The sequence below is a fragment of the Podarcis raffonei genome, chromosome 17, assembly GCF_027172205.1.
Source record: "Podarcis raffonei isolate rPodRaf1 chromosome 17, rPodRaf1.pri, whole genome shotgun sequence".
In the NCBI taxonomy this organism is placed as follows: Eukaryota; Metazoa; Chordata; class Lepidosauria; order Squamata; family Lacertidae; genus Podarcis; species Podarcis raffonei.
In genome coordinates this window covers 2,541,742-2,567,238 of record NC_070618.1, presented here as the reverse complement: position 1 = coordinate 2,567,238, position 25,497 = coordinate 2,541,742, and the positions used below count along the sequence as shown (strand labels likewise).

The following is a 25,497-nucleotide window of genomic DNA, read 5'->3' as shown; positions in this document are numbered from 1 at the left end:
TGTTCATAGCCAATGCTATGTGCATGAATCGCTGGACCAGGTTATATGTTTTTGGGAGGGCAGCGATCAGAACAGATATAGGCTGTCGTGCTGCTTTAATTGCCCTGGTTTCAGTGGGTGATTCTGATCAGGTTGCCCAAGCTTGATAGTTCTAGTTCTTCACAATGCTTTTTGAAACAGGCACTGATTTCCTAGCCCAGTGATTGCTTTCCTCTTCACCATACTACTACTACTACTACTAATTTATTATTTATACCCCACTCATCTGGCTGAATTTCCCCAGCCACTCTGGGCGGCTCCCAATCAAGTGTTAAAAACAGTACAGCGTTAAATATTAAAAACTTCCCTGAACAGGGCTGCCTTCAGATGTCATTTAAAGATAGGATAGCTGCTTATTTCCTTCACATCTGAAGGGAGAGTGTTCCACAGGGCGGGCACCACTACTGAGAAGGCCCTCTGTCTGGTTCCCTGTAACCTCACTTCGTGCAATGAGGGAACCGCCAGAAGGCCCTCGGCACTGGCTCTCAGGCTGAACGATGGGGGTGGAGACGCTCCTTCAGGTATACAGGACCGAGGCCATTTAGGGCTTTAAAGGTCAGCACCAACACTTTGATTTGTGCTCAGAAACCTACTGGGAGCCAATGCAGATCTCTCAGAAACGGTGTTATGTGGTCCCGGTGGCCACTCCCAGTCACCAGTCTAGCTGCCGCATTCTGGATTAATTGCAGTTTCTGGGTCACCTTCAAAGGTAGTCCCACGTGGAGCGTGTTGCAGTAGTCCAAGCGGGAGACTTATGCCATCCACCCCACTAGGTCTCTATCAAGACCAGAGGATGCCCTTCCCTAACTTCAGACGTTTTGGACTACAACTCCCATAGGCCCTGCCGACTGGGACTGATATGAACTTCAGACCCAAACATCTGGAGGGTGCCAGGTTTCCTCTCTTATTTGGGCAAGTCTGGGTGGTTGGGTAGTTCTTTTGGATTTCTGATCCAGTGAACATTGCAGATGGTGGAAAAGCTTGAAGCGTGTGTGTTGTGGGGGGAGGTCCAACTCTGGGATTTTAGGCATCGTCTCCCAGGGATCAATTCTGGACCAGACCCTCCAGGCTCCAGGCCCATAAGAGGCCTCCAGGACTTGGTACACAGTGAAACCCACATTGCCATGGATGCAGCTCTCCTTGCTGCCTTCTAGCAAGTAGCGCAACAGAATATGAGAGGTGACATCAAGGAGAGTCATAGTCTGAAGGCCAAGGAAGGCTACATCAGTTGGTTCTTGTGGGAATGTTCAGGGTGGCAAGAGAGGATATATTGTTTATCAATATCCTTCCTAACTTGCACTAGCAAGTTCCTTTACTTCCTTTCTCCTTGAGAGCCAGTGTGGTGTAGTGGTTAAGAGTGGTAGACTCGTAATCTGGGGAACCGGGTTCGTGTCTCCGCTTCTCCACCTGCAGCTGCTGGGTGACCTTGGGCCAGTCACACTTCTCTGAAGTCTCTCAGCCCCACTCACCTCACAGAGTGTTTGTTGTGGGGGAGGAAGGGAAAGGAGAATGTTAGCCGCTTTGAGACTCCTTCGGGTCGTGATAAAGCGGGATATCAAATCCAAACTCTTTACTCAGCAGAGTGCATTCCCATTTACATGGCAGAAAACTAGTTGCAAACTCATGTGAGTTTCTTAAGACAATACGCAGTTCCATCTGGCTTGTCCAGACTGAAATGTGTTCTAATATTTTCCTGGTAAGACCCCTTGAATCCCTCCTAAAATAATAAATATACCACTGTCTTATTCATAAGCAATAAAAAGTAAGTTTACTCACGATCAGGCAGAGCACAGTGTGATCCCCGAAGGCAGCCTTTAGGCTTAAATTTACAAACCTGTACAAACAGGTTTACCCCATATGGGAGATAACTTGGGGGACTGCTTGGCTGGCAGCCAGCAGTTCATTCCAGGAAGTTGACAGGATGAAAGGAAGATGGAAAAGCGAGAGTGGCAGCATGACTTGTCCTTTTACCAAGTCTGGAAAGGTCACGCCCACCCACTAGTCACATGCAAGGACGGATGCTCCAGCCCAGGAGGAACAGGAAGTTTCGACTGGCTGGACCAAACATTCCCTTGCATGTCCACTCTAGCAAAACAAGGAATGTTGTATTTGACTGCTCCCAGTGGATTACATCCCACAGTTCTGGTGTACGACGATGATATAATCACTATTAGGCCTAGGAGTCCAATCTGAACTCAGTCTGGAGTTTGGATGAACTTCCCACGCATCTGGGAAATTAGTCATTTCTGAAAATAATTTCTAGGATGGGCTGGAGGGATTTGTCCCTTCCCTGATGAAGCATGGGTCTCAGGAGGACTGATAGATTCAAGAGCCTTGTTTGGGGAAAATTGGGAAGGGCCAGGGAAGTTTGTGTAAATAAATTAACTCCATTCAGCAGGTCTGAAGGTGTCTGTGAGTGATGAGAGTGGTCCATGAACATGTGGCTGGGGGGCCGAAGTCCAGCATCTGAATGAGACATCCACAAGGCTTTGGCCTAGTGCGGTTGGACTCCCCCCCACCCCAAAAAACTCTGGGAATCACAGAAACTTGTGGCTCATTAACATTAGGTATAGGGCAGGAAATTGCTACACGGCTGTGGCTGCGGAGAGCTCAGCGCAGCTTTCTGCTGACGTCAAACGGAACTGAAATCTTTAAGGTATTACACATTTAAGAAAGCTGCCCTGGGGGGCTTATTGCAGGAAAGCCACACAAATAGTTGTGAGCGTTAACGAAGATCCTGCCAAGATTTTGTTGCAGGGTTCAGCCAACGAGATGCTGTAATTCTCGGAGGCCTTCTGCGGAGAAATTGGGTGGAGGGGCTAAAGGGAAAGGCAGAATAAAGCTGTCCTGAAGAGGTTTTCTATTGCATTACACACACATTAATTTTCTTCAACAGCCGTTCCCTCACCTGTAGAATCGGGGGAGCATTATTATTATTATGATTTATTGAATACAAATACCGCCCTATACCCAGAGGCCTCAGGGCTGTTCACAGAACAAAATCAAAATATAAAACCACAAAATATATAATTAAACTAAAAACAACTACCCATTACTCCCCTTCCACCCCCCCCCCATTTTAAAAGAGCATAGGATGTCAATCAAATCAGCCAAGAACATGGCAAGGCTCACAAACGAAGGACATACTACAGTTCCCAGGATTTGGGGAGGCAGTGGGAGAGCCATGACAGCTTAATTGCTATAAAATTGATATACATTTCAAGCGTAGATAACCCCACTGTGTACTTTGAATTACTCTTGTCTTCTTTCTTTCACCACAATTTTCAGCGTCATAGTTAGCCTTGTACAGAACCAGCAGGGGGCTCTGTGATTATTCTCAATTCACCCAGATTTTTTTTTTTTTTACTACTGTTATATGTTTCTTACCATCGCCATACAGTGTGTGTATTAGGGTACGTAAAATGAGAGTCGTCATAGTGATCCATAGTCAAAAGCAGAAGTCAGCAAATGTGTCCTTTTTGCTCTTCAAAATATGGCAACCCTAGTATGTATGTGTGTACATACATATACACACACACTCTCTCTCACTGTAATTATATATGTCGTTCCTTTCTGGATACAAATCTTCACAAGGCAGTTTACAAGTAACATGAGAGATACATAAACAGAACGCCAGTAAAGGTAAAGGTAAAGGGTCCCCTGACCATTAGGTCCAGTCGTGGCCGACTCTGGGGTTGCAGCACTCATCTCGCTTTACTGGCCAAAGGAGCCGGTGTACAGCTTCCGGGTCATGTGGCCAGCATGACTAAGCCGCTTCTGGTGAACCAGAGCAGCGCACGGAAACGCCGTTTACCTTCCCGCCGGAGTGGTACCTATTTATCTACTTGCACTTGGACGTGCTTTCGAACTGCTAGGTTGGCAGGAGCAGGGACTGAGCAACGGGAGCTCACCCCGTCGTGGGGATTCGAACCGCCGACCTTCTGATCGGCAAGTCCTAGGCTCTGTGGTTTAACCCACAGCGCCACCCGCGTCCCTAGAACGCCAGTAAACATTATCAAAAAAGTGATCAGAAATATTGTCGTGTGGACAGCAGAAAGGGATGTGCAGTCACCCTCTCTACCTTCTCACTGCTTGTGGTTCCCAGTTTTCAACCCTTGATTTGCAAAAGCATAGCAAAGCTTTGGATTAATTAAAAGTAAATAAAACACAGTAACATAAATGCAGGATGTTTACATATACCGGTAACACCAGTCCTGAAAGACCTACATTGGCTCCCGGTATGTTTCTAAGCACAATTCAAAGTGTTGGTGCTGACCTTTAAAGCCCTAAACGTCCTTGGCCCAGTATACCTGAAGGAGCATCTCAACCCCCATCGTTCAGCCCAGTGAGGTCCAGCACCGAGGGCTTTCTGGTGGTTCCGTCTCTGCGAGAAGTGAGGTTACAGGGAACAAGGCAGACGGCCTTCTCGGTAGTGGCGCCCGCCCTGTGGAACGCCCTCCCATCAGATGTCAAGGAACTATCTGACTTTTAGAAGACATCTGAAGGCAGCCCTGTTTAGGGAAGTTTCTAATGTTTGATGTTTTATCGTGTTTTTAATATTCTGTTGGAAGCCGCCCAGAGTGGCTGGGGAAACCCAGCCAGATGGGTGGGGTATAAATAATAATTTATTATTATTATTATTACTAATGTTTCAACTGATCAAACGCTAAAGCAATTTTTCAACAACCAAAATGCTGGCTATTAAAATCTCTAGTGTTTGATCAGCTAAGTTACCTCACAGGGCTTGTTGTTGTGAGGGTAAAATGGGGTTGGGGAGAGCCATGGGTGCCTCCTCAATCACCACAAAGGAAAAGTGGCAATAAATATCCATAATTACAAGGGCAAAAACTATTATTATTATTATTATTATTATTTTATTTGAAGCAAGCAAGCTCGGAATCTGGGGATTGTGTCTCATCTGAGGGGGATCAACAGCTATCCTTCCCCGCTCTGGGGGTGCACCCATAACTTTTGCCTTCCATTACAAACTTTCCTTTGTTCAAAACTCCCCCCAGGGCTGAAAAACGAGTAGCAAACAATCAAAAAGGATTACAATATTGGTATCCTCTTTCATCAAGCCTTTCCTTTTAGAAACTGTGTCTCTCCCCCACACTATATCCTGGGATAATTGAGGCCTTCTCTGCCTCTCAGTCTCCAGGTTTTGTTTCTTTTTATTAGCTACTGCAGCGTTCACACGGTGTAACGTTGCCATTAAAAGCATAGTTTGCTGTCCATTTAGAAACCTATGGGGCAGGCTCCAACACCGAGTTAGGCATGCCGGTTTCCCATTGGTGTCAACGGGCTTAAGCATGCTTAACTGCACACTGGATTAAAGCCATGGTTTTTATTTGCTCATAAATTCTACCAATCCTCAACCCTCCCCCTTTTTTCTGGGTAAAACCCTGCACAACCCTATAAAACCTGGCTGAATTAATTGGTGGCTTGGGAACACCAACCGAAATGTACTACTCCACAAAACAAACTTAACCTAGTGTGGTGTAGTGGTTCGCTGGGGTGCTTGACCTGGAGGGTGGGGGAGATGGAGGGAGAGAGAACAAGAGAGAACCGGAGGTTCAGATTTCTCTTCTAGCGTATTAAATCCAGCCAAGCTGTGGTATTATCTCTACCAGATATCTCTAGTATAGATAATGCCACAGCTTGGCTGGATTTAATATGCTAGGGGAGAAATCTGAACCCAGGTTCTCGTTAAATGAGTAGTTACAAAATAATGAGGCACTAGGTAGCCAGTGTGAACTACAGGTTACAGTTGTTGAGTAATCGACATGGCACAAGCTAAGTAAGGCAATAATTCTACAAAATGCATTCAATGTGCCTTGAATATTTCATACCCTAATCATCATCACCATCAGTGCTTTTTTTGTGGGGGGTACGCAGGGGTACGCATACCCCTAAACATTTTGTGAATCTAAGTTCGGCCTCATTGAGGGGTGGTGATGTTGGGAAAGATGGAGGGCACAAGGAGAAGGGGACGACAGAGGACGAGATGGTGGGACAGTGTTCTCGAAGCTACCAGCATGAGTTTGACCAAACTGCGGGAGGCAGTGGAAGACAGAAGTGCCTGGCGTGCTCTGGTCCAGGGGGTCATGAAGAGGCAGACACGACTAAACGACTAAACAACAACAATTTCAATATGAGTAGGGAAATGAGAGTACCCCTAAACATTGTTTTATAGAAAAAAGCACTGATAATAACTATAACAAAAATACCCCTCCTTTTTTGCCTGTGTCTTGAGAAACAGAAATGGAGTTTGCTTTTGTTTTGGGAATTTTTACACCCCTCATTTGCTCCGATGCATTTAATGTCTCTAGAGAGATGAATGTAAAAACCAGAAGAAATAAGGCTCTCAATCCTTACAGAGAGTTGTCATTCATCTATCTGGTTTTAAAATACAGTTGTTAGGGTCCTCTTTTCTAGCCCCGTCCCTAACAATGTTCATCTTCTAACCCTCACTCCTGCTCAGCTCCCCTAATTTGCTCCACCTCACTGTTGCCATTCCCTCATTAGGGATACTTTGCAAATAAAAGCAGAAAAATATTACACCAGCTAACTTTTCTGTATATGTGCTTAAAAATATAGCAGTTCTCTATCCTTAACTCTGCCTCTGTGAGAACCAACTTAAGCTGAATGCTGGATATTGTGATTATTCAAATGGTACTGAGAGTGTTAAGCCGAAAGGGACAAAGTGTATGTGTGTTTTACCAAAGTGTATACTTAATTTCATATAAAATCCCAAATTTATTTGGAAAACGCTCTACGACATATGCCAAAACAAAACAAATCCTCCCCAACTTTCGTAACAAATCTTTGGCAGATTGCTCTCATGGCCATTTTGCCTTGGAGAGATGCTACTTTCCATCAGTGACGGTTTGGCGTTCTCAAATCAGAAGTGAAACTTTTAGATATGCAGTTGCTTTCTGACAACTGAGATTGGCGGTGTACGCTGGGGGTGGGGAAAGCTTTTCAGATCAGCTAGGTGGGGTGGAAAATGTAGCAAGATATTCCAGATGCCAAGGAATGGGATTCATGCAAGAACACTCAGAAGACAGCAAAAAACACAGATGTGGTGGGGGAGGCGAACCATATGGAAAGAGTTACTGAAACAAAGAGATACGTGGAACATCTTTTCCCATTTTGGGGGAACAATGGGGTCATTTAATATATTACCTATTAATAAAATGTAATGGCACTAAAAAAAACCCTAAAAACCCAAAAGAAAATCAAACAAGAGACAGTAAATTCTGAAGACCTATTAAAGAGGCTAGGTTTTTAAAAATGAAATGGAGCCTATACAGTTTCCCTCTTTCTCCTTCCAGTCCATCATTAACGACAGAAAGAAAAATGAGAGTTTGTGATTGAACAGACAACATTAGTCCGCAATAGGACTGGGGGGAGGGCAGAGACTAGGAAACCTGAGCTGACAGGCAGGCAGTCCACTTGGACCAGGTCATGCATGAGAGCTTCAGTCTTGGTTAGGAATTCAAATCTGCAACCATTTCATCAAAGTCTGATATCATCTTGTGAAACTCGTTCTCCATGCAGTAGCAGCCCATTTGGCAGGGTAGAGGCATGGAGCCATCTTCCTGAGACCGGTGACCCTGGAGTTTGCCAAGGTGGGACAGCAGTGAGGTCTGGGATGAGTGGAAGCACCCAATTGGTTCTGCTGGTGCATCTACTAAGCCCCAAATGTGCCCTTGCCCTGCTCCATCCCACCACAAGGTCCACTACTGCTTGAGAGTAACTGAGGTCCATGAAAACATGGATGTTGTTGTTGTTGTTTAGTCGTTTAGTCGTGTCCGACTCTTCATGACCCCATGGACCAGAGCACGCCAGGCACTCCTGTCTTCCACTGCCTCCCGCAGTTTGGTCAAACTCATGCTGGTAGCTTCGAGAACCCTGTCCAATCATCTTGTCCTCTGTCGTCCCCTTCTCCTTGTGCCTTCCATCTTTCCCAACATCAGGGTCTTTTCCAGGGAGTTTTCTCTTCTCATGAGGTGGCCAAAGTCTTGGAGCCTCACCTTCATGATTTGTCCTTCCAGTGAGCACTCAGGGCTGATTTCCTTCAGAGTAGATAGGTTTGATCTTCTTGCAGTCCATGGGACTCTCAAGAGTCTCCTCCAGCACCAAAATTCAAAAGCATCAATTCTTCGGTGATCAGCCTTCTTTATGGTCCAGCTCTCACTTCCATACATCACTACTGGGAAAACCATAGCTTTAACTATATGGACCTTTGTTGGCAAGGTGATGTCTCTGCTTTTTAAGATGCTGTCTAGGTTTGTTATTGCTTTTCTCCCAAGAAGCAGGCGTCTTTTAAACATGAATACCTGAGGTTAACTTTAAAGTACCCTTGGTGGTAGGGTCTGAAGTGAGTTGTCAAAAAGAGGAGCATTGCTGGATCAGGCCCATCTAGTCCAGCATCCTGTTTTCACAGTGGACATCCAATTGCTCACAAATAGGTTCTGAGCACAACTGAAAATCCCTTTCTGGAATTTCCAGAAACATTACTGTCTCCAACAGAGGAGACGTTTCAGTCCAACATTCCCCAACCTTGTGCTCTTGTCCAAATGTTTTCTTGGACTACATTATATCTGTATGCTTATTCCCTTGCTATAGTTAAGGTTTGGAAATCTGAAGTAAGCCCCTGCCCTGGATCTGGAGCAAAGTGGAGCTTGTTTTAAGTGATCCAAAGCGAAGAGGCTCCTTATCCAAAGGAGGTTCTTAAGCCATATTTTCCCCACACTGCTAATAAACATTATTTCTGGTTTTCAAATGTGTGAAGCAGCTCTTTTTAAAGTTTCTTTCTGGACTGTGTTAGTGTTAACAATGCAAGTTCACATTGTTTTGTCAACTTGAGCCTTGTGCGACTCCTGTGGATTTCACGTGAACCAGAAGGGTTTGGGGTTTTTTGTGGAGCTATAGCCTGTGCTGTTGTGAGACTGCAAGGTGGAAACATCTTCTGTTCTTACACTCAGCAGCTTAGCAGCTAATAAACACTGTACAGCAACTTCTCATCTCTCAGACTTGCTATTACAATACAGAGTTTTGCCAGGCGCTATATATTTTAAACATCCAGACTTCCGGGGTGACTTTGGAAAGTCAACTGAGCAATGGCATGCATGTTCAGGAAACCTTTTTAGCTGCAGCAACACAAGCTCCCTTAAGAGTCTCTAGGGGCCCGAGGGCTGCAGAAATGGAACATGAGCAGGTTCTCAAATTTAATGAGCCATAAGAAAGCAGGCCAGCGATAGGAAATAAAACAAAAGAGGGATGAGTGAGTAATGGAGGAAGGTTAATTGGTCTCCCCTGATTCCTCCTCACTTCTCTTGCTGTTTCTTTCCCCAGTTCTCCTTTAGCTTTGCGGACAATAATGGAGGCTGTCAAGCCAACTCTGAGTTTGGACTCCAGCTCTGCTACAGGCCTTGAATGCCGCCCCTGGCTTATCACCTTCTGCCTCACTTTCTGCATGGGCTGTTTAATTTTTATTTATTCATGTCCCTTCCAGAGGTTTTCCCAGTTCAGAGTCTGAGGCACAGCTTGGAAAGATCAGTTTTTCTGATCAAAGAGGCAGTGCCAAATTAATCACTAAAGCCGCTTCTCACAAAGGAGTGGATGATTTAGAAGCCAACAGGAAAATATGAAGGGGAATACCTGTTTCGTTAAAAGCATGGGTGATATTAAAAATCAAATAAAAAAGCACAGGTGTGCACAACATAGCAATTCAGAAAGTTTCTGTTGACAGAGAGAACAATAAAGCTGAAATAATCTCATTTATTAAAGTGGCTATACCTACTCACTGGCATTCTCTCTCTCTCTCTCTCTCTCTCTCTCTCTCTCTCTTGTCTCTCTCCCTCTGTTTTCATTTCACAGAACTGGCCTGGAGGCCATTATGGAAACATATGCATTCTGGAGGCCTCCCGTGCGCACGCTCACCTTTGAAGATTTCACCACCATGCAGAAACAACAAGGTGAGCCATTTTATAATGGGCACCAGAATGGTGGCAAGGAAGCAACTGCAGAGCCGCTCTAATGGGCATATGGTATCCAGCTGAATCCCTGATAGTCCTGGGACTCTTGACAGCCGTGCAGAGATATAAACCAGAAAAAGTTCAGCTACTAGTTTCAGAAACAGGGGAGATTTCGTAACAGGGGCACTTTATAGCCATTGCAAAGCTCTCTGTATGGGTAGTTCATATTTGGGCTAACACCCCTACTGTATGGGAGAGAGCAGCACATGTGCTTTGAGTTTGGAAGATCCCAAGCTGAACCTCCCACTTAAGCAAGATTTCAGACGAAAGGCCTAGGAAAGGCCTCTTTGCCTGAAAACTTGGGAGAATTGCAGCCAGTTGGAGTAGGACAGGGCTGGGGGAACCTGGATCCCCCCAGATGTTTTGGACCCCAACAACACTTTGTTGTTGGCGTCCATCTGTCTTGAGAGACAATGGAGTGCTCCTCAAAGGGTGAAGACAAATTGAAGTGGCCTCCCCACTGCCTGGGCAGTGTGTATGGGCTGCCCAGGTGACAAGACCTCCCTCTCGGCCTCACTGATGTGGTCCAAAGGAAAGCAGAGCAATGCGCTTGGCACCAGCTTGGCCGCAGTAGTTTCTGGAAGGAGGTGTACAAGGTGCCTTCCAGCCGTCCTGGGGACTCCACTCTGGATTTGTGTAGGGTTTGCTCCTGAGCCTTTTCTTCTCCTGAAGATATCCCACAAGGTAGCAGAGGTTCAGGGTCCTTTTTCTTGATGGGCTACCTTCCCAGGTTGACGAGCCCCATCTGCGCCCCATTTCCCTCTACAACATGTGCAGAAACTGCCTTCTTGACCATTGAGCCCACTATTGGTTTCATCCGCTCAATCCACCAGAGCCCGTCTTCACATGCAGGGGGAAGTCCCTAACTCGCTGAGGGGTTGAGCCCCATTGGCTACCCTCACCTGGTTTATCCAGCCAGTTGAAGCCATTTCCTGGGCCCCTGTCAAATGCCGACAGCTTTTAGGCGCCACAGGTGAGATCTGAGTGCAGGTAGGGACCAAAGGTGGGCAAGCTACCCTAGAAGGAGCATGACATATCCCCCATCAGATACTACCCCTCCCCTAGCACCCCATAAATGGGAGTTGTAGCTTGACATATCTGGAGGGCCATAGGTTCCCTATCCCTGGAACAGACAATGCTAGGCTGCAGGAGCCCATGGTCTGAATCAATATACGGTTTCTTTCTGATAGAGAAAGAGGATGCCTACTTAAATGAACTTACAATGAAAGGTGTCTGGTCAACATAATGGTGGGAACATCAATGCATTTTCAGTTCAGCATTGGGGTTCCTTGTACGTGGCTGACTTCTTGCTCTCTTCTGCCTTCCTTATTTCTTCCCTTGTTCATCTGCCAGTTGAGATGAAGCTCCTCGTTTGTAAGTTTACTGTTCCTGCACTGCTTTTTCCATCTCGTCACTGCCAAGGAACATGGAGCCCTGATAGACGATCCCTGCCTTTAGCAAAGGCCAGGGCTGAAATAAACCTCCGCTGTTATTTTTTCCTGGGAAAAGTGGCAACATTTCCAGTGTGCTTGTCACAATATCCCCACTGTGGTTTGCATTCTCCCAGGCAACTATGCCCAAGGGTGGTCTTTTGAGGGATCACCAGGAGGTTCTGCCCCAGAGCCAAGGATTGCCTCCTGGGTGGTGACCAAGAAAGCAGGGAGGAGCTGTACTGTTTTGCTGCCTTCCCTTGTCAATAAATATAAGGCATATTTATGCCATAAACTTCTGTCAGTTCCATACCAGCCTAATTATCATGGTGTTAAGAATTAAGCCGTGGCTCCTTGTATGGAACTAGACCTCTCAGAGTTTGTTTAGATAAAAGATTATGCCCTGCCTTTCTGCCCTGCAGGGCAGCTCACAATCACACAAAAACCTTTAGCAAAAAACCAAAAGGAAAGATAAAACCAATTGAAACAAATAAGCAGCATAAACATCAGCAACCCACGTCCAACAGTGGCAGGAAACCTAATGGAAACCATGCGTTAAAAAAAACCAACAACCCGCTCTCTTGTGCTAAATTTCACCGGAAGAATTTACTGGGAGAGAAGGAATAGCTATTAAACCAGTTGGAACTCCCTGCCTATTGATAACAAGCAGGCACCTTCACTGTACGTGTTTTTGGCACCTGCTAAAAACATTATTGTTTAGGCAAGCCTACCCAGGTGCGGGTGGCGCTGTGGGTTAAACCACAGAGCCTAGGACTTGCTGATCAGAAGGTCGGTGGTTTGAATCCCCACGACGGGGTGAGCTCCCGTTGCTTGGTCCCTGCTCCTGCCAACCTAGCGGTTCGAAAGCACGTCAAGTGAAAGTAGATAAATAGGTACCACTCCGGCGGGAAGGTAAACAGCGTTTTCGTGTGCTGCTCTGGTTTGCCAGAAGCGGCTTAGTCATGCTGGCCACATGAACCCAGAAGCTGTACGGCGGCTCCCTCAGCCAGTAAAGCGAGATGAGAGCCACAATTCCAGAGTCGGCCACGACTGGACCTAATGGTCAGGGGTCCCTTTACCTTTACCTTACCCAGGTGCTTAAAACATTGAGGTAATTTTAATCTCTTTAAGTTTTTTTTTCTTTTGTGTGTTTTAAAGTACCCTTGTAAATTGTTCTTGATTTTCTTGTTTTATCTTTTTGTAAACTGCTTTGAATTATTTTTTTAAAAAAATATAAAGCGGTGTATAAATTTTATGAAATAAATAAGTAGAATAGCTAGTCCCCCACTTCATCCATAGTGATTGAACTGTGAGGGTTGGGTGGGCAAAGGGGACCATTACATTTTGTGACCTCTTCTTAGCTCCTGTGTTCGAAGGCTATTGGGGGCTGAGGGTGATCCATGATTTGGATAACATTGGGAGGTGCTTCCATGGTTCATTAAGTCCCATGGCCCCCCACTGTTCTGATATAATTTAACTACTGCTTCCTCAGTCCACAGTTTATTTAAATGTATGCGAAGGAACGTGGGTGGCGCTGTGGGTTAAACCACAGAGCCTAGGACTTGCCGATCAGAAGGTCGGCGGTTCGAATCCCCGCGATGGGATGAGCTCCTGTTGTTCGGTCCCTGCTCCTGCCAACTTAGCAGTTAGAAAGCACATCAAAGTGCAAGTAGATAAATAGGTACCACTCCGGCAGGAAGGTAAACGGCATTTCCATGCGCTGCTCTGGTTCACCAGAAGCGGCTTAGTCATGCTGGCCACATGACCCAGAAGCTGTACTCCGGCTCCCTCGGCCAAGAAAGCGAGATGAGCGCCGCAACCCCAGAGTCAGTCACAACTGGACCTAATGGTCAGGGGTCCCTTTACTTTTACCTTTATGAGAAGGAAACTTCTGTATCATTCTGTTTTGTCAGATGTGTGACCTATCCAGTGCTCCCCCCCCTAAAAAAATGTTTAGGTGTACTCTCATTTTGACCTAAGAAAACCTCCATTTTATAGTTCAAATCGGGGAAAATAAATACAGTAAATGGACAAAAGTGCAAAGGTTCACAAAATGTTTAGGGGTAAGCATCCCCCTGCACCCCCCCAAAAGCACTGCACCTATCCAGTTTTGAGAGGTATTTCCTGGGTGCTGTTGAAAATTCTCTCTCACCCAGTCCAAAGCTCTTTCAAGAATTTAGCACCAAACCCAAAAACAAACCATCTCTGTTGCTGATTATGTTCCATTAATGCTACATACAAAGACCTCAGGGACCATGGATTTTAGTGATTTGCCCCTGTTATGTACTGAGCTGAATCCTAGAACAATAGGATCCAGAATGCAGCAGTCTGATTGGTCCACAGGAGCCACCCAATCCAGCTCCAGGTGGAAGTGAATCAGCAACCTGATTGGCCTGCAGGAGCAACCAATCAGGCTGCAGGATGAAGTGAATCAATAACCTGATTTGCCTGCAGGAGCAGCCAATCAGGCTTCTGGAGGAAGTGAATCCACAACCTGATTGGCCTACAGGAGCAGCCCGTACTTAGCCAATCACACGGGGCCCATTGGGTAAATAATGTATATATAGCAGACATTTTTGGGAAAGTTTCATTCATTGCTACTACGAGCTGAATAAAGAGCAAGAAATTCAAACTCAACTCCGAGTATATTTCAACCGCTTAGGACTGGAATATCTGTTATGTTCTGTTTGATTGATACCCTTGGTCAAAACATTGTAAGTAAATAGTACTTTCTACAACTTACATGTGTGGCCAGGCTAATAGCAGTCTTTTTTTCTTTTCCTTTTTCCTTTTTCTAGAGGGGTGGTGATGTCAATATAGAACTTTATAATGGCATGGGAGTAAAAAGTTGACATCCCTCCTCAATATATTTGCTCTGATCCAATTCAGAATGCCCCATAGCTGTTTTTAAAATCAAATGTTGGGAGATCAGATCACACATCTCCCATGTAGCTACTATAAGACTGTGAAAGGTAGCCCTGTGCCTAAAGGCTTTGACTCAAAGCCTGGGGCATGTTTTAGCCGCACATTTGCTTGCGAGCATCCTTGGATTATCAGGCCAAGTGTGGCATTCTCTGCTCCAGTGATTAGATGGACCACTAGGCCTTGACTCCATAGCTGCACTGATAACCTTCTGCCCCAGTGGCTATCAAATGACATGTTCATATCAGCCGCAGCAACTGCTGACACAGTCAAGTAATATAAGGAAAGGAAAATATTTCATGTATTTTTAGCTTCTTTAAATGCAATTTGGCAGCTGAAAAACCAGGAAGCGAGCCAACACCATGTGACCGGTGAGCTCCCTGCAGACCTACTACCAACTGTTGCCTTGGCTGCTCATTCAGGATGGCATCAACTAAAATTTGTCCCTAGTTCAGGACCCATTTGCCAAAGTCATAAGTGACTTTACACCTACAGCTTTTATGGTCTTCAGCTTTCTGAAGAGACCCTCAAGAATAGCTAAGCTCAAGCAAAACAGGAAGTTTTAAAGGCATAAGGATTTGACACCCTGGAAGAGACAGGCGGTTTTGCATTTTTCCAGCTATGTAAAACCTTGAACCCAGTAGAACCAACAGCTAAGAGCAATTTAATAACGCTGCCTATGCTAGCCTACCTTTGCCAACAAAGGTCCATATAGTTAAAGCCATGGTTTTCCCAGTAGTGATGTATGGAAGTGAGAGCTGGACCATAAAGAAGTCTGATTGCCAAAGAATGGATGCTTTTGAATTATGGTGCTGGAGGAAACTCTTGAGAGTCCCATGGACTGCAAGAAGATCAAACCTACCCATTCTGAAGGAAATCGGCCCTGGGTGCTCACTGGAAGGACAGATCCTGAAGCTGAGGCTCCAAGACTTTGGCCACCTCATGAGAAGAGAAGACTCCCTGGAAAAGACCCTGATGTTGGGAAAGATGGAGGGCACAAGGAGAAGGGGACGACAGAGGACGAGATGGTGGGACAGTGTTCTCGAAGCTACCAGCATGAGTTTGACCAAACTGTGGGAGGCAGTGGAAGACAGGAGTGCCTGGCGTGCTCTGGTCCAGGGGGTCACGGAGAGGCGGACACCACTAAATGACTAAACAACAAAATGCTAGCCCACATTGCTAGCCCTGGAAACAACCATCTGAATCTTATAAGGAACCGACTGAAGACCTGTGGCACATTGCTAAACAACTAGAATCAGGCTCAACACAATGTTTGCCCCCTGGACTCCTGCTCATGTGTGGAAGATTATGTTCTTTGTGACTAACTTCTTTACGATTCAGCTGGACTTTTATGACCACCATGCAAAATATGAACTCAGTGCTTTCTGAGTTGCTGAACAAGAGAGGTTCAGGGCTGATCTGTGGACTTGTCAGCATTTTACAGGCTCTTTGACATATATAAATTATTATTATCAATTACATTTATATACCTCCCTTCACCCAAGGATCACAGGGCAGTTTACAATAGGAAAACACAAAAATGCATCACATGGCAACAAACAAAAACAATAGCCCTCCCCCAGTTTAAAAGGCCATTTAAAAAAATAAAATGTGTTTCATTGGTTTTCAGTTACAAATGGTTGTTTAATCAGCCAAAAGCCTGGGAGAAGAGGAACATTTTTGCCTGGTGCCCAAATATATGTAATGAAGGCACCAGAGAGCCTTTCTGGGGAGAGCATTCCCCAAGCAGGGAGCCACAGCAGAAAAGGCCCAATCTCATGTTGTCACTCTCCAGACCTCTTGCAGAGGAGGCACACTTAAGGCCTGGGATGATGATCACAGGGTCCAGGTCAGCGTATGGGGAGAGGTTGTCCAAACAGCTTGTATTTACAAACAGCTTGTAAATAATTGTTGTTTTCCATTTATGTCACTTTCCTTTAGGAGAATTAGGTCAGAAAGTCAAAACTGATTTCAATAAACAAAAACAAGCAAGCTGTTGCCAAATAAATGAGATTAACACAATCTTCCTTCCTTCCTTCCTTCCTTCCTTCCTTCCTTCCTTCCTCTGTGCTTTTTACATAACTGAAAGTCCCAGTCCACTAAGATCTCAGTCATTATAAATGTTTTGTAGTTGGCTTATTTCTTTTTAGAGGGGCTTAGGAGGACATTAGCAGGATTAGGCCGTGAAACAATGTGAGAAGCACAGCCCAGACGACAGATTTCGGCATGTCCGTTTCACTAAGAAATTCTCCTGTGCAAGCCTTTATTTATTTTTTATTGTCTATATTTTTCTCATCTTCTAGAAGCACTCAGAGTGGCAGACAAAGTAATTGTAAGATCCAGGAAACAGTTTCTTGAAACAGTAAGAAACACAACTGCCACTTTAAAAGCAACAACTGTGAAACTCCTAAAGCCTATTACTGTAGCAGCAAAGCGTAAGAAATGATACGTATTAAAACTGGCTACAGTAAAGCTATTTGTGTCACACATTAGAAAGTCCCTTTGGTGGAAGACACTCCAGGATCAGTTCCAAAACGCCACTGCTGTTCCTTCACAGGGAGTGCTGCTCCTGTCCATCCATGTTTTTGTAGTTGCCTGCAAACACAGGTAACTACAGAAGGGCTGAAAATTAATGCTAGGCCTACTCAGATTATACCCACTGAAATTAGTGACCATGACTAAATTAGGTCTACTAATTTCAATAGGTTTTCTCTGAGTAAAAGTTAGCTCCACCCACAATAAATGTGTCCCCTTACTCAGATCTGTTACTATGGGTGGGGGTGGGGGGTGGGAGGGAGTGCTAAAAATGTGAAAAACTTCCCTGGCTATATTAACAGACATTTTGAAAGGGATCCTAATATCTCCTCTGAAGGCAAAATGGGGAGAAAATGTGGGCAGTGATTGACCAAGGACAGATGCCAGAATATTGGTTTTTCCTCAGGATGAATAAGAGTTGGACTGAATGCAGGAATGCTGGCTTAGTCCCAGTGCATGGCCCTGGTGCCTAAATTTTTGGGTGTCCAGTTCCTTCATGGGGAATTTTGTGGGTGCCTAGGCACCCAGTGCCCCAGGGAGTTGGCACCTATGACTGAATGCATCTGTTGTGGCCCATATACTGTGGAACCAAAAGGGACGTGGGTGGCGCTGTGGTCTAAACCACTGAGCCTCTTGAGCTTGCCGATCAGCAGGTCGGCAGTTCAAATCCCTGTGACAGAGTGAGCTCCCGTTGCTCAGTCCCAGCTCCTATCAACCTAGCAGTTCGAAAGCATGCCAGTGCAAGTAGATAAATAGGTACCACTGCAGCGGGAAGGTAAATGACATTTCCGCCCGCTCTGGTTTCCATCACGGTGTTTCGTTGCGCCAGAAGCGGTTTAGTCATGCTGGCTACATGACTGTGGACAAACGCTGGTTCCCTCAGCCTGAAAGCGAGATGAGCCCCACAACCCCATAGTCGCCTTTGACTAGACTTAACCATCCAGGGGTCCTTTACTTTTACCTTGTACCTCACTGTGGAACCCCACCCTGCAGAGCACTGCAGAGGATTCTGGACATTCTTGGATTTTCCAGAGCAAGGCCAAAATTTCTTGGACCTCACAGTTTATCTGTGTGAAATAAGAATGTGACTTATGTAGAACGTATCTAATCATCTCCGGTGGCTGTACACAGGAAGGGAAGGATGATAGTGGGGAGCAAGTGATATGTGGGTATAGCTTGTCCATTATTATTTTTTAAAATGATTTTATTGTTCACACTTTTTGAAACAAAGATATAAATTTGGGACAACCAGGGAATTTGATAATAGATTACCGTATTTTTCGCTCTATAACACGCACCCGACCATAACACACACACAGTTTTTAGAGGAGGAAAACAAGAAAAAAAATATTCTAAATGAAACAGTGGATGTATGATTTTTGTGATTCATGCTGTGGCCACAGACATGTGATCTGACAGTGAGTTTGGAGTAGCCCAATGCAAAAATCCTGAGGATCCATGTGGATCCATGCTTTGTAACCACATTTTTGCACCATTGCAGCCCCAGGCAACAGTGGGTGCGTGATTATTTTGGTGCAAGCTGTAGCCATGGACATGCTATGTGATCTGATGGTGAATTTGGGGTGACCCAGTGCAAAAATCCTGAGGATCCATGTGGATCTGTGCTTTGTAACCATGTTTTAAGTGGGGAGGGAAGGAAAAGCACTCAAGGGACAAGGAACACGCGTGGGGTGGGTGGAGAAGGATGCTGTTAATAATGCAGAAGAGGGGTATAAGGGGAGAAGGCTCCTCTCCTCTCCCACTTTGCTCCTTTAAAGCAAGCAGGCTCTCTGTCCCTCTTTCCTCCCCACTCAGCGGGTCTTCTCCCGCTTTGCTATTTCAAAGCGAGCCACGGAGGAGGGAAGGAAGGGGAACCATGGATCCTCTGCTCACGACTGCAGCAGATCCCCCCGCCATCCGTAGGCATTCGCTCCATAACACGCACAGACATTTCCCCTTACTTTCTAGGTGGAAAAAAGTGAGTGTTATGGTGCAAAAAATACGGTAAATGTTGTTGCAGCAGGGGACTAAATCAGAACCAAGTAATACTTAATACTCAGTATTTCTAAGCCCTAAACACAACCAGAACCTTGTTTCTAAGATGCCAATATGCCTACCCTATGACTACAGGAGAGGACTATTTTGCAGAGGGGTTCCATTTCAGCCCCGTTCCACTCCCTGTTCTGCCCCCATTCTGTCTTCTTCCCGGTCAAAAAGGACCTCCACATTGGCGATTGCTCATCAGTTGGACGTGTCTAAATATTGCCGCCTGTACTAAAATTGATTGTAACATCAGCTCCTTGATGATATTCTCATTATGGCATCTCTAAAAACCTTCCAAGGAACGCTGAGGTTCCCTGAGCAATGGTTTTAACTTGTGTACAACAGCACATCGTGTTCTGTGTGTGACTGCTTGTTTGATTTTTAAAGGCTTGCTCATCAATAACATTACTGAGCAAGTAAGTGGCATTTTGCCAGACCAGGACATCGCGTCTTTCTCCTAAGAAAGCTGTCACCTCTCTGGCCGAAAAAGATCAGGAAAATGACAGGTGCAAAAGACCTTCTGTAGAATCCTGTTTGTTTTACAGAAAAAGAAGCATCTAGCTGGTTTAACCAATAACCAGGCTCTACTCAGCTTAAAAAAAGAAAGCAGCCCAAATAATAGAGATACACTTCAAAACATAAGGGCTCTGAAAGAGCTGGACTTTACAAATGACGTCACTGACACTGAGCTTGGGACGAAGCAGGTTTGAGATTAATTAAATGCACATGGCAATGAGATGTTATGCACTGGGGAGAGACAAAAAACTATTAAACACTTTAAATGTTTTGGGGGTATTTTTGAAACCAAGTTGAACCCGATCCAGGTTCTCATTATTAAAAATATTTGGCTCTGCTTCTTGACTTTAATGAAGAACATTTAGGGAGGGAGAAGAGTTCCAGTAACTCTGTACTATGTCATTTTCCAAGAGTGCAGAAGCTGTTGCTGGCTCCTAGACACAATTCTTTTTCTCAGACAACACAGATAGGAGATGCTAACATTGGCTCTGGGGGCAGAGGGTTTGCCAAAACTCATTAACCCCAGCCCCAGCCTTACAAATGTGTAGCAACTAGTTTAGAATCCTTCACTTGAAGCACAAACGATTGAGAAAAATTACTTTGTTGTTGTTTAGTTGTTTAGTCATGTCCGCCTCTTCGTGACCCCCTGGACCAGAGCACGCCAGGCACTCCTGTCTTCCACTGCCTCCCGCAGTTTGGTCAAACTCATGCTGGTCGCTTCGAGAACACTGTCCCACCATCTCGTCCTCTGTTGTCCCCTTCTCCTTGTGCCCTCCATCTTTCCCAACATCAGGGTCTTTTCCAGGGAGTCTTCTCTTCTCATGAGGTGGCCAAAGTCTTGGAGCCTCAGCTTCAGGATCTGTCCTTCCAGTGAGCACTCAGGGCTGATTTCCTTCAGAATGGAGAGGTTTGATCTTCTTGCAGTCCATGGGACTCTCCAGAGTCTCCTCCAGCACCATAATTCAAAAGCATCCATTCTTCAGCAATCAGCCTTCTTTATGGTCCAGCTTTCACAAATGATTGAGAAAAATTACTATCCTCAGGTAATTCTCAGCTTGTGCTCCAGCCCTGTGGCATCCATGAGTGCATTGAGCCCTTTTCACACTGCGATGGGAGTAGGACAAAGACATTGGGTAGTTTTGCCCCCAGCAGGGGATCTTCATATGTCACATTTGTATCCTGCTCTTCCTCCAAGGAGCCCAAATCAACACACCTTAAGGCTTATCCAAATTTTATCCTCATAACAACCTTGGGAGGTAGTCCAGGCTGAGAAAACCATGGCTGGCTCACGTTTACACTGTGGGCTTCATGGACTGAGCGATGATGATTATGATGATGATTTATTATTTATACCCCACCCATCTGGCTAGGTTTCCCCAGCCACTCTGGGCAGCTCCCAACAGAATAATAATAATAATAATAATAATAATAATAATAATAATAATAAAGGGATAAAACATCTAAAAACTTCCCTAAACAGGGCTGCCTTCAGATTACTTCTAAAAGTCAGATAGTTATTTCCTTGACATCTGATGGGAGGGCGTTCCACAGGGCGGGTGCCACTACTGAGAAGGCCCTCTGCCTGGTTCCCTGTAGCTTCACTTCTTGCAGTGAGGGAACCGCCAGAAGGCCCTTGGAGCTGGACCTCAGTGTCTGGGATGAATGATGGGGATGGAGATGCTCCTTCAGGTATACTGGGTCGAGGTATACTGGGCCAAGCAAGGACTTGGAGCCAAGTATCTTTAGCCAAAGTCTAATTCTTTTGCCCTTCTGGCTCTCCAAAGCACATTGCTGGCCTTCCTTCCGCACATACATATGCCTGTCACAGTGACGGGTATTTCGCAAGTGTTTTATAATTCCCAGGTTATATGTGTAATAGCTCCAATTTGTGACCTTCTGTAATCATCTGGTGGAAAATTCCATGGACGGTGTGTACAGGAAATGTGGGGGCTGAATGCCAGCGACTTCCAAATCCAATACTCAGCATTCTGTGGATAATTGATGGAGGAATGTCAGCCTGAAGGGAACTGATAAGCATCAGCTACTGCTTTTGTGAACCTTGCTGATTCCTCTGGTCACATGGGATTGCACCTGCTGGGTTTGATGAGGTTAAAGGAAAAGGCATGGATGGTTGCAGTGTAATTTCTTGCACTTCCACTGGTGTGCAGAAGGACAGGGAAAACTCTGTCTCTTGCTCTTCTTAGAGGTTCTCTAGCATTGTCCAGAATGGGACTCCCCATTTTGAAGTTCCCTTTCCTGGATCTCAGGCTTGACGTAGACAATGATCAGACACAGCATCCTCCCTAGTGTACATGCTTCTTTCTTTTGTACTTCTACTTTCCTTCTGCCATATAGAATTTTCATGTTTTGAAATGCTAAAAAGCCAGCAGCCCAGCAGCCCGGAACCCCACAAACTCTTGTGAACACAGGCAACAGTGGTTTGAGTGTATGCCCCAGGCAGTAGACCATTCTGAAAATGTTGGTTTCTTTCAGTTCCTCATCCTCCACCCCAATATTAAGCTCGTTTTGCCACATTTCCACATCAGTTTGTGATTTTTATTTTTTAAAAAGTCCTTGTGAAAAAAAACAGTCGGCATATTAGTACGTATTTTCCCAAACATACACATTTTTCTATGCAATTTTGCACAATACAAGCTATTTTCCATCATCTGTTCATTTTTGTATGCATCTTTTGGTTGGAGGACTGCATCGCGAAATTTGGAGAAGTGTGGAAGGATAGCGGCAGGGCTATTTTTCTAGAAAAAGAGGTGCCAGAACTCACCACAAATGCCTTCCTCGTTTTCTTACAATGGCACCCAGCTGAGAGGTGCCGGAACTGAGTTGTGGCAAGTACAGCTGAAAAAACTCTTGGATAGTTGTTTTTTGGTTCTAGAATTGTTTTAAGTATTGGGTGGCGCTGTGGGTTAAAGCCTCAGCGCCTAGGACTTGCCGATTGAAAGGTCGGCAGTTCGAATCCCCGCGGCGGGGTGCGCTCCTGTCGTTCGGTCCCAGCGCCTGCCAACCTAGCAGTTCGAAAGCACCCCCGGGTGCAAGTAGATAAATAGGGACCGCTTACCAGCGGGAAGGTAAACGGCGTTCCGTGTGCTGCGTTGGCTCGCCAGATGCAGCTTGTCACGCTGGCCACGTGACCCGGAAGTGTCTGCGGACAGCTCTGGCTCCTGGCCTATAGAGTGAGATGAGCGCACAACCCTAGAGTCTGGCAAGACTGGCCCGTACGGGCAGGGGTACCTTTACCTTTGCCTATTGTTTTAAGTACTGTGAATTACATTGGCTCACATTAAAATGTGAACAGATTCAAGTTTCTCCTCCATCCTTCACCATGAGTAACTCTTAGTCTTTCCTATAACTTTCAGAAACTAGTTCAGCTCAAGAATACCTTGCTCACAGAATAAATGATCTGTGGCCAACACTTCACAGAGCACCTTAGTATGGATTCATTTTTTGATGCTCCTGAACAGACATGTCATTTTCTATTTTCAATTTGCTTCTTCAGGGCTTAATCCTGTGTGGTGTAGTGGTTAAGAGCGGTGAACTCGTAATCTGGTGAACCGGGTTCGCTTCCCTGCTCCTCCACATGCAGCTGCTGGGTGACCTTAGGCTAGTCACACTTCTCTGAAGTCTCTCAGCCCCACTCACCTCACAGAGTGTTTGTTGTGGGGGAGAAAGGGAAAGGAGAATGTTAGCCGCTTTGAGACTCCTTCGGGTAGTGATAAAGCGGGATATCAAATCCAAACTCCTCCTCCTCCTCCTCCTCCTCCTCCTCCTCCTCCTCCTCTTCTTCTTCTTCTTCTTTATTTTTGACAGGTTAACAGAACAACAAGTCACAAGGTTCAGAAATTCAGAGGTACTAGAAATATCTTAGGTGCAAGTGTTACGAATAGAAAGCTAGCTGGGTCTTGTATGCAAGATAATATACTGGAGACTTTATTAGAGGCAGCAAACATTTCACTTACCTCTGTGCAGTAATCTGGTTCTCATCCATGTCTTTGATCTGCCAGAGTCATCTGCAAAATATTTTTAACAAACATCATTATGAAGCCAATTTTCCCCTGCCATTATGTCAAAAGCCAGATACAACATCAATATGCTGGGGGGGAAATTGACATGTCACTAACAAAACATGTAGTAGAATCCTATCAGTGGCGTGCGGTGAATATTACAGTCAAAGACCAGCTCGAAAAGCACAACTGGGACAGCTTTCACAAGAATAAAATATACATGTAAAGCAGTGTACAACAACAGCTTAAAGATGAAAATCTAAGATAAGTGCATATACACAGTTACAGAAAGGTAGCCGTGTTGGTCTGCCATAGTCAAAACAAAAAAATTTTTTTTCCTTCCCACACGAAAGCTCATACCAAGAACTAACTTAGTTGGTCTTTAAGGTGCTACTGGAAGGAAAAAAAAATTTTCGTTTTGCATATACACACAAAGACCTAAAAATTTGGGCTCCCATACAAATTGGCCCTGACACCCTGGAGGCTGATTTTGACTGTTTTCCTAGCGGACTAATTTGTTCCGGAGGTGGTCTGCGCCTGCAAATCTGCGCAAAGAATCTGGCGACCATCCAAGTCATCTTGTGGTCTTTGCCTAAGAGGAAGAAATTGAGTTTAGACTTATCTGGAAGGTCAGCAAGCCTCACCAGCTGGGGGTCAATGGTATCTCTGCGTACCTCATCATAAAAGGGACATCTAAGGAAGAAATGTTTGGGACCTCCTATTTCCCCTAATGGGCACGTGCAAAGTCTCTGAGCATACTGGACTTTTCCAAATGCTCCTTCCAAAACCGGCGAGAGCAAGGCTGAGCTTCTGGCTAGAGCTTCTGATGTTTCTTGATATGAGAAAATAGAGGTATGCTGCCGGGGCTGCAACATACGCCTCATTTTCTACGATTACATAATCGGGGGGCCTCAAGCAGTCCTGTTGTCTCCTTGTGTCCATGATTCTTTGCCTGACCGCAGATCTTGCTTGGCCCGGGCCCAAGTTTAGAAGGGCTTGAGGAGCAAAGCCCAATTTCTGGAGAGTATTCAGAACTTCTGTCTGCCAGCCAGACTTGAACCCGTCACATAGAATCAGTGGGGCTATTCCTCGGGGGAGCAGTTTCAGTGTCAGCTATATATAGATTGATGTTAAACTAATATAAGTTTATGCCTAATGAATTTGCATTATCTTCCCTTCTCATCTCCCCCATCCCTTTTATTGTCTGCTGTAAAATTATTGTTTTACAAAATTAGAAATAATGAACATACAGGTCCACTGCAAAGTGGTCAGAATCTGGGCTCCCTTCTGACAGATTTACACCTCCCCTTGCAGAGGGCAGCTTCAATAGAAACTCAACTTGGAAATGCGAGAATGCATTCCAAAGCCTCCTTATTGCAACAAGCCAATGGGGAACTGGTCAAATGACAAGTTATATCAATGTTCTTTTTTGAGGAAGTCATATGGGATAACTAGAAGGAACGTGAAGACAGATGTCACTTTATAAGTGTGGTGGAAGTAGTTCAGAACACATTAATTGTCTTCATGGCATTTGTTTTCAAGGCAGCAAAGATGTGTCCAAAATTCCCATCATGCTTAAAATGCTACATCTGTTTCCACCCATCTGCTTCATTTTACATCGAGGTCAGAAGCAGGGCTTGAAGAATTTGTGCATTTGGTTCTCTCATTCTCCCATTTTTCTAACCTTAAATCCAGTTCTTCACATTTCTGGAGCAATTCATGAATTTTCCTTTTTACATCCTTATGAAAATTCTCCAGCATTTTAGTGTGAATTTCTTCTAATAAGCACATTTTTGTATGCAGTTTTGACTAATGTACACATTTTTACAAGCAATTTCTCCTAATATAATGCATTTTTCTGAGTGTTATTTTAACTAATATATACAGGTATATGCACATCTTAATATGTGCATTACTGTAAACATACTTTGGTTGGTGAACTGCATATCA

General features: G+C 45.0%; 1 protein-coding gene across 1 annotated transcript in view; it reads left to right on the top strand.

Annotated features, from left to right (window-relative positions):
- The window catches only part of TBX15 (T-box transcription factor 15), a 98,599-nt gene that overhangs the window by 69,381 nt on the left and 3,721 nt on the right, over positions 1–25,497 (top strand). Inside the window, exon 7 of the mRNA XM_053370833.1 lies at positions 9,925–10,022. Within this exon, the coding sequence (XP_053226808.1) occupies positions 9,925–10,022 (98 nt within the window). The remainder of the gene's footprint in view (positions 1–9,924; positions 10,023–25,497) is intronic.